Source organism: Phoenix dactylifera, chromosome 8 (genome assembly GCF_051530095.1).
Source record: "Phoenix dactylifera cultivar Ajwa chromosome 8, Ajwa_hap1_PhDact_Kaust_v1.1, whole genome shotgun sequence".
Taxonomy (NCBI): domain Eukaryota; kingdom Viridiplantae; phylum Streptophyta; class Magnoliopsida; order Arecales; family Arecaceae; genus Phoenix; species Phoenix dactylifera.
In genome coordinates, this window is record NC_143197.1 from 623,423 (window position 1) to 633,665 (window position 10,243).

Consider the following 10,243-nt stretch of genomic DNA (forward strand, 5'->3'; position numbering starts at 1 on the left):
TTTCAACCATTTTTTGTTAAATCTTTTTTTGCATGTCACCAAAAAGGATGTTATTGCAATGGTTAAAGAGTATTTTAAGATCGCAAGATACGAATGGATTGGAAAGCTACATTCATCACTTTGATACTTATAAAAGTAAATGTACAAGCCTATAAGTTTTCTTGACCTTATAAATGTTGCTGCTGAAGTCTCGGTGAATGCTTTTGCTTAAACATATCCTTCTTAGTCTCGCATCTGATTGTTGGGGCATTTTTGTTGAAGGTAGAAATATATCTGATAATATATTGTTAAACCAAGAAATCTTTCATTCACTGGAAAAGGCTCCAAAAACAAAAGCTCTAGTTGCAATTAAAGTTGATATGGAAAAAGCCTACGTGGGAATTAATTAAAATTTTCTATGGCATGTCTTAATGCATTCTGATTTTCAAAGAATATATATACCATAGATTCAAGGGTGTGTAGCGAACTCCAAATTCTCACTTTTAGTGAATGATTCTCCAAGCAGATGGTTTGGCTCTTTCACGAGGGTATGACAAGGCTACCAATATTTGGCCTCTTTCCTATTCATCATGTGCTTTGAGATGCTTTCTTTATCTCTTTAGGAAACATATTTAATGGAAGGATTACTATAACGGCCCAGGACCTCACACAAAAATGCTAGCTAGTCAGAATGTATTATTTGGATTCCTTGATTCTGTATAAGTATCTAATATGTGCCCAATACATAGCCGATGTAGGACTAAATATACTAATGCATGGATCCTCACATACTCTTTCTGTTTCGACATCCTCACCAAGCTAAGAGTCCAAATCTATTCAAATCTAATCACAAGTACCATGATTGGCTCATGTTGCAGTATCCTCTAGTCCATATAGGCGATGGCCCGAGTCTACTCTGATATCATTTGTTACGATCCAGGATCCCATCCAAAAAGGCTAACCAAAAGATATTATTTCGACCCTTAGTCTTATATAAGTACCCAAAGTTTACCCGTGCATAGTCGATGTGGGACTGAATACATGCCCACGCGAATTCTCACAATTATGATATATCAACCTATCACTAATAGAATAATTTTGTTTATATACTTTTTGCAAATGACTGCTTCTTGATGACCAAAGCCACCACCCAGGATGCAATTAGGCTCAAGTAACCAATAGAAGATATTATTACACCTCTGATCAACTTGCAAATTTGGAGAAATCTCGCATGTACTCCTTTATATGTCATTAGCCAACTGTCCGGTTCCTTTGAAAGTTAATGATAAATTGGGAATGGAATATATATTATTCTTGTGGGGACATAGTGTAGAGAAGAGGAAAAATCCACTTTTAATTGGATGGGTCAATCCGCGCGAGCCTAGAAAATATGGTGGTCTTGGTTCCTAATCTCTAGAAGACGAATTGCATGCTTGCAATAGTTGCTGATCAAATTATACTTCAATCCTAGAGCTTGGGGAGTAAACTCATCAAGGCAGAAAAACAATTTCAATGGATCTTGGGAGGAGTACAAACCTGCTAAGAATTGTTCTTACATATGGAAATCCATTTGTCAAGCAGCCTCCTATATCAAGTATGGTTTTACTTGGGCGATTGCTTCTAGAATGGAGAATTGGAGATTGACCTTTCTAAAGATCATTGGCTTTCAAAATATGCCTCTTACTAGCCTTCCAATGCCTATCAAAAATATTTCCTATGCGAGGCTGATGTTGGGCGCATATTGTATCTTCTTTGAGGAAGACTTAGCCACGGTGATTGAATGGGTTCGGAGTCGGAGATGTGGTGCGGAGAGGAGGTCGCTGTTCCATGACGCCTGCAGATTATTGGGAGAATGTATCTTCTATTAGGCCACACGTGTATACAGAAAGGTAAACGGTGCTGCAGACTACGTTGCCTCTTATGCAGCCCACCACTCTAGAAATTTCATCTAGGCGAACCACGGGGCAGTGCATGTGCCTTTATATAGTTTTTTATTTTCTGATCTTGTTGGCCATATTCACGCCCGTCGAATGTGAGCCGCCGTTGTATATAAAAAAAAAAAAAAAAAAAAAAAAAAAAAAAAAAAAAAAAAAAAAAAAGAAGAAGAAGAAGAAGAAGAAGAAGAAGAAGAAGAAGAAAGAAGAAGACAGATCAACCGTGTCACTAGAGAAGTCCCTTTTGTATGAGTTAGCAACCAGGCAGCCCGTGGCCTGGCTGCCCTCTCCGTATATATGGGTTGCTTTGATGGAAGATCCCATCTGAAAGGCATCTTTGAACGTAGGATCGGTATTAAACCCGTGTCAGCAATAGTCATGCCGTGTATGGATTAAGAAATTAACGAGACAAAGCCAGAATGCTCACAACGTCTTCGATGGCTTACGTATTTGCAATTCTAAAACCAATGGCAAGGCAGTCGTAGTGATGACCTGAGGACTAACTTCGGTGATAATGTCCACAAATCGATGCCATGCATGGTCACATCTGATAAAAAAAGTGATAAACTTGAAGACAAACGGAATTGGGTGCTCCCTACAATCACGTCATCACGAGATCACACAATGTCGACTGCGAAGCTTTTTTAAGTTACAGAGATAACAACGCGTTTAGACCACGGCGGGGCGGAAACGCTGGGAGATAGCTGATTAATCGTAGGCCAAATGACCTTCAAAGTTCTAACGCCAGAAAGCCTCAGTCATACCACTTGCTTTCTACAACCCTCGGAATTTATTATTCAGGTAGGTTGACCAGAAGGTGTGGATGCAGTGAAGAAACAAACAGAAAGGGGAATCCAACCTCTGGAAAACCGGATATCAAGATATTACAAAGCTCACATCTCTGACCAGCTGATAAACTTAATTAGTAATTGCTATTTTTTTTGTTTTCTAGTGTTGAACTTAGAAGGAGCGACCTCACGACCTCTGTGTGCCACCCCATATTTCAATTAGAACAAAAATCATGTTGGACGGACACTAGAGAAAGAAATATCAAGCGAGCTTCCTATTTTGTTATATGTTTGCTAGTATCCATCAACCCTAAAAGTTAGAAACTCGTCCAACTAAGAAAGTCATCAAACCCATGATTAAAAAAAATCAAAAAAAAAATCGTATATGGCGTCCTCTTTCTTCTTCATTTCTAGAATATACTTTTTATCGATATACACTGCATGATTAAGTAATACGTACCAAACAAATTAGTCGTCTACCAAATCAATACGCATCTAGAGATACATAGTTAGGTAATATGCACCAAGCAAACTAGTAATCTAGCAAGTCAATACATATTTTTAAATAAATCAATACATAGTTTCTAGAATATGGTATTCAGCAGTACACAGTGTACGATTAGATGATACATACTTAACAAATTAGTCATTTAACAATTCAATATACATTTTCAAAAAAATTGATACACAATTTTTAGAATATCATATTCACCAATATATATATATATATGGTTAGATGATATATACCCATCGACTTTCTGATACATACTATAAGTTTTTTTGATACACGCCCAACAATAATTTAATACACACATACATGTAAATTGATATACAATTTTTAGAACATACCACATGATCGCATGATACATCAAACAAATTAGTAATCTAACAAACTAATGCAAGTCTCTAAATAAATTGATATACAACAAGAAATTATGTACATACCATTTTTTTTAATTTTATCAACTCTTATGTGCAAAAGATATTTTAAAAAAAAGTGATTTAGAGAAGAAGAAACATACTCAAAATAAAAAAAGAAATCCTCACGGATAGAAAAGACGGCTTGATAAGGAAGAAGACCTATGGAGAGGCCTAATGAGAAAGAAAGAGGATGCATGTGCAATTTCTTTTCCTTTTTTTATTTTTTAATTACGAGATTGACGATTCCGTTAGTAAAAAAAATTCCTAACATTTGAATTTCTTCTTTAACATGAGCACTATAATAAATGTGACAAAATAGGAAGTTAGGCATTTTGGTGTCCGCTCCGTATGATTTTTATTTCTTCAATTATAGATAAAATTTGGTACAATACCGCAACAGCCGGACCCAAGCTTATGCCACGAACTCGTCACTTAGTCTAAAGCATCACCAATATAAATTGAGGTCGTGTCAAGATCCACCAACACACAAAATCGATAAAAATCGAAATACTACCTAAATGGAGTTCATGAGATGGATGGATAGGATTGGAGGTTACCCTCAGCTAGCTGGCTATTGTCCGCCATTCAAGTTAGGCGTCAACTAAATGTAATTAAAAAAAAAAAAGTTTGGGCCTTTTTTGGTGCATTTTTTGTACCGTAGAATATGGTACCTGCCACGTCACCTATTTTCGAGACACTGTTTGCATTCATTTCATTAGTACAATATGCGGTGCGTTGCAATGACGAAGTAGAATTGTCTGTCCGAGATGGATTACGTGACGGTTATCTAGAGGCCGCGATTTCGTTTCATTAAAAAGGCGTTTGTCTGGTGCCGACTACCTCCAGCTTGGCGGTAAACGCCCGCTATTCGCTTCCAGTTCCTGGTTCGCCGATGTTGCCATCAAAGGTTTCCAATCCGGGACCATTCCGTATGAACTTCCCGCAACCGCGTCGCCGAGAAAGCTCTTGGAAATGGTGACCCCCAGCTCCCCCTTCCTCAAATAATAACCCGCCTCCAACCTCCCAAGTCCCAACCAAACCAACACCAATAATTCCATAACAAAAAAGAACCCCCCGTCGATCGATCTCGTGTCTGGCCAGAGAAGGAAAAAACGACGGAAGAAAGGAAAGCCGTACGTGCATCACTCGCGTCTCGCCTCGTCTTGCCTCTGTTCCAATGGTCGTCGTCATGGCCTGGCTCGCCGATCTGCGGGCCCGAGTGGGAACCGGTGACCGCGGCCTCCGCCGCGACGACCCTCCGGGCGTCGTCGGGATCCTCGCCTTCGAGGCTGCGGCAACCATGGCCCGCCTCGTCTCCCTCCACCGCGCCCTCTCCGAGCACGAAGTCCGCCGCCTCCGGTCCGAGATCATGCGGTCCCAGGGCGTGGCCTACCTCAACTCCACCGACCAGTTCCTTCTCTTCCGCCTCGCCTGCGCCGAATTGATGGATGACCTCGACCGCGCCGCCGCCGCCATCTCCCACCTCGGCGTCCGGTGCCGCGGAGCCCTCCCGAGAGGCTTCGCCAGCATCTACGCCGACTTTAAGGCCGGCGGAATCAGTGCCGATCTACGCCGGCTCGGAATGGGGTCCACGCCGAAGGCGGTCGAGAAACGGGTGAGAAAGATGGAGCGCTACGTCGCGATGACCGCGAGGTTATACACGGAGATGGAGATGCTGTCCGAGCTGGAGGCGTCGGAGCGGAAGATGGAGCAGCAGTGGAGGCGGTACAGCGGGCCGATACCGATGCAGAAACATATCGCCGCCGATCCGCTCCGGCTCGAGATAAAGTCGCAGCGCCAGCGAGTCCGGCGGCTCAAGGAGGAGTCGCTCTGGAGCCAGAGTCAGGACAAGGTGGTGGAGCGCATGGCTAGAGCCGCCGTCTCTGTCTTCGCCAGGATCTGCGCCGTCTTCGGCCAGTTCGTGCCGGGGCTCCCTGATAACCGGGTCAGTCTCAGACCCCGAACCTACCCGATATTTTTCAGCAAGCACTCGTCCGGTCCGATGGAAAGGCCGATACCGAGAGAATCAAATGTCAGAAACTCGGCTCCGATATTTAGAACGGCGGAAGCGATCACCAGGCCATGTGCTGACTGGAGGAAGCAATTGGTGGCGCCTCCGACCACGGTCGGGGGATCAGGCCTGGCTCGTCGTTATGCGAATGCGATCGTACTGGCGGAGAGGCTGCATCTGATGAGGTCCGGCGGCGATGGGTTGGACAGCGAGGAGGCCAGGGAGGCGGCGGCGGTGAGAGAGGAGCTGTATGGGCTGCTGCCGGCGGGGATGCGGGGGACAGTAAGGGCGAAGCTGAGGGAGTGCTGGAGGAAGGACAGCGGGGTGGTGGATCAGTGGCTGGCGAAGGGGTGGAAGGAGGCCGTGGGGCGAATTCTCGGGTGGCTGGGGCCGGTGGCGCACGACACCGTGTGGTGGCAGGAGGAGCGGAGCATGGACCGGCAGCAGCGGTTCGACACGAGGCCGAGGTCGCTGCTGCTGCAGACGCTGCATTTCTCCGACAAGGAGAAGACGGAAACGGCGATCGTGGATGTGCTGGTCGGGCTGAGCTGCGTTTGTTGGTACGACGAGCGGCGGCTCGAGTCATTGAGGTGTTGAACTATATTTGAGAACCAGGTTCCGACGGAGACGAAGCTCAGATGAACAGCGGGACTTAGGAATTTGTTAGGGCGGGAATTGGTAAAAGCATTCATGGATTCATGTCTGTGTTTACCCATTCCCTTCATTGCCGAGACGGAAGTAGTAGGAAAATAACGCGAACTTGTGATGATTGATTGATTCAATATAATAATACTTGATTCGGACGTTGGTGCTTACTTGGTCACGCGTCCGCTCGCTGCTGCTTTTTTTTTTTTTTTTGTTGTTGTAAATCGGCGGCTCACACTGGCGAGTGTGAAAAAGCTTTTTTTTCTTTCAATCAGGTCAAACTACACCATCATCGGTATCACAACGGCTCGTTCCTTCTTTGGACTCTGGATTGGAAGTCGTGTGTCTCACGCGCCAAAGCAGTGGACCGGTCAAACTCATCTAATCATGTTTGAGCACCACAAGCTATCATGATATTGTTCGGCGCTTGCACTGATACGATCGTCTCGATCCAAAACAAGCGCGTTGTATCTGCGTCGTTCATCTTTTGGATGCGACTTCCGCTGTATTCCCACTTGACTCCACATGATCAGGACCATGAACGTGCGACTATTAAAGCAGCTAAACAATAGTAAGATTGGAAATAGTTCCTCCGTTGTCGCCTGACTAACTGATTCGATAGGTTGTACAGGAAAAAAAGATCCAATTCCCTCATGCTACCAATGATTCAAATATGCGTGACATATAACACTTGCAGTCAAGTAGAATGGTGTTAAGGACATGGATGATCGACAAATTGATTAGGCAAATCTGATGGGTCAATAAGTCTCAGATAATGACAAATATGGGTTATCTAAGATCATGCATGTCATGCATTTTATCTTGAAAGGCGATTCAGCCACGGTGATAATGTTGATTCAAGGAGGTTCAAGGAGCGTGAGTATGGACCACCCCTTGATCCGAGATATTGAGATGATGACAAGAAATGAGGTGGCCTTTCAGGCCAAGTATGAACTTAGAGAGGTCAACGGGACGGCCGACGGGGTGGCGGCCTACGCGGATCACGACTCAGGGGGAGTTGCTACAGACGTTTCGTAAGCTTGTATTTTTTTATTTTATTGGATGCATTCGCACACGCATTATATGATGAACCCATAAAAAAACAAAACAAAAAAAAGGCTGGATGACCTAAAAATTATATATGGATAGTGTGTTATAACTTTCTTGGTGCAGTCGCACAAGCATATATCCATATCAATGCCAAGCAAGAGGATCAATTAAATCTTTCACGTTCAAAGATCAAAGCTGTCAGGACCGAATTGCAGCTTATTTGCCATTTTTGATCCAAGCAGTGCTCTTTTTTTTTTGAGTGATGACCTAATCCTAGCAAATGGAACGTAGAGTTGTTGCCATCTGAGGTTCCTTGTCTTTTTTTATAGGTGCCATGCACCAAGGATAGTGTTAGTGGAAATGTGTATTCATATCCGAGATTTTGCTGTCTTTAAATTATTAAATATCTTTTTTCCTGGCATGTTCTGTCACGCCCCGGATCCGGATCCGGGACACGGCCGTGCTATTGCCGGATATCGCCCACAGTAGCACGCAGCCTCATACAGGGGTAACAGGTAGCCAAAAAGGATTCATCCTTATATATATATTAAAAGTTTGCAGTACAACCTTCAAGTTTGAAACCAAAAATACAGAACTTCTATACTATTCAATGTACAGAAGTATATAAGCTTCTCCAAAAATACGAAGCTCTGTAACAAAATAAAAACATATCTGATTGCGACCACTGGTGAGGATCTGAAAGAAAACGAAACATAAACAGATGTGAGCTACACGGCTCAGTAAGTAATCCTGCATAATCCTACCGGATCAACCAGTAGACTAAACATGTAAATCAGAGTTTTGAGAAGCTGACGTGCATGTTTATCTAATAATCATCCTGGCATAATAAGTATGCAATTTAAACAAAGCAGTAGTGCAAATCACAAAATTTTCATATTATATGCATATGAAACCGTGCCCCCCCGGCATGCCGTGGTCCTTTTACTCTCGGATGCTACTGCGAAGTCAGACTCGGCCACTGGCGGGGCCAGCTCAGTTACTATTCAGCCACTGGCGGGGCAAGCTCAGTTACTATTCAGCCACTGGCGGGGCAGGCCCAATTCCAATTCAGCCACTGGCGGGGCAGGCTCAGTTACTATTCAGCCACTGGCGGGGCAGTTCAGTTACTATTCAGCCACTGGCGGGGCAGCTCAGTTACTATTCAGCCACTGGCGGCTCAGTCATTCTCAGTAGCATCTTTGAGCCCATTATAGTGCCTCTGGGCTAGCTAAGACTTTATAAACTTACATGCATGATTATAATATCAGTATCATCATGTTGCATACATAGCCATAGCTTCTGGGATCATTAAAGTTACTTATGCATTGTAACATATCATGTATGAAACATATATACTTAAAATAAATGCTTAGGAAACATTAATAACATAACATGATCCATAACAGGATTAGGACAGGTTACTTACAGTGATTCGCCTTTCTCCTAGGTCTCCTGCGTCCTGGTGACGAGTCCTAAGTCACCTACAATCATGTCATAATAACAATATATTATTTCCTTTTCTACCTGAAATTTAGCCCAAGCCTAATTCCTCTGTATTGGGGTCTTGGCTGGGCTCATAAGTCTTAATTGGCCTTCCGATTGGCCACTAAGCTTAACTCCCAGCTTAATTGGGTTTAATTTCGGGTTTAGGGTCACTGTGACCCGTTTGGGCCTGAGTCAGGGTCAAATCCGGAATCAATTTGGCCCCCAAATTAATTACATTGGCTTGAATTGGGCTTTAATTTTGGTTTAATTTATAGTCTGGCTTGCCCAGACTTAGCCCAATTTGATTGGGCTCGGGTTTAGTCAAATTTGGCTAAACCCTTTCCCTTTTTCTTTTTCTCTTTCTTTTTCTTTTTCTTTTTCTTTTTCTTTTTCTTTTTCTTTGGGCTTAACGGGTTGCGGGTTCGGATTCGGATCCGACCCGCGAACCCGTTATCACCTTTTCCTTCCCCCCTTCCAGAGGCTTCCGCCTCTTCGTCTCCATCGCCTCCCTCTCTCCTCCGGCTCTCTCTCTCTCTCTCTCCCTCTTCTCTCCTTCGTTCTCACCGGAAGCCACGCCTCCGACCGGTCCTCTGACCAGATCTGTGGCCTTCTCTCTCTCAGTCACTCCTTCTCCTTCTCTCTCTCTTTCTCTTTTTTTTTCTTCTTTATTTTCGCCGAAACCCTGACTTCCGGCCCACCGAAACCCTCCTCTTCTTCCTTGCAGGCGGCCGGGGAGACGAGGCTCCCCCCGATCTACCAACCGAGGTGGAGTTTCCCCCCGGAGCGCCGGCGGAAGGGAAGGCCAGCCCTTCCTCCCTCCGAAGTAATGCCGGAGAGGGGAAAGGCTCGGAGATGGGTCGGGATCCGGCTATAAACGAGAGCCTCCACCCGCTCCGTCCACGGCAAGGCATGGCCGGAGAGGATGAAGCCTCAAAGTCCGGTGAGTTCTCTTTTTTTTTTTTTTTTTTTTAAAAAAAAAAAAAATTTATAACAGCACTGCCCACAGTGAAATTTGGGCCCAAACTCTTAACTGGGCCCATTTCTTATTGGGCCTAGTAGGTTGTGGGCCCGGACATTACATCCTTCCCCCCTTAAATAAATTTCGTCCTCGAAATTAAGCATACCTCGGTTCTCGAAGAGCTGAGGGTAGCGTTGTCGCATCTCTTCCTCCAATTTCCAGGTAGCTTCCCTTTCAGTGTGGTTGGTCCACTGGACTTTAACGTAGGGAATGGTGCGCCTTCGGAGAATTTGCTCTTTTCTGTCTATGATGTGCAGGGGAGCCTCCTCATAGGTTAAATCTTTATTTAATTGCAGAGGCTCATGTGGTACCACATGGCTGGGATCCGGAACGTACCTCCGTAACAAAGAGACGTGAAAGACGTTGTGTACGCCTGATAGCTCTGAAGGTAGGGCCAATTTGTAGGCAACTT

The 10,243-nt window shown here is 44.4% G+C and overlaps 1 protein-coding gene across 1 annotated transcript; it reads left to right on the forward strand.

Moving 5' to 3' along the window:
• The first annotated feature begins 4,302 nt into the window (after positions 1–4,302).
• LOC103715676 (protein PSK SIMULATOR 1-like) lies at positions 4,303–6,446 on the forward strand. Its single transcript, XM_008803391.6, has one exon. The coding sequence runs from the start codon at positions 4,800–4,802 to the stop codon at positions 6,228–6,230; it is 1,431 nt and encodes a 476-aa protein (XP_008801613.3). The 5' UTR covers positions 4,303–4,799; the 3' UTR covers positions 6,231–6,446.
• The last annotated feature ends 3,797 nt before the right edge of the window (positions 6,447–10,243 follow it).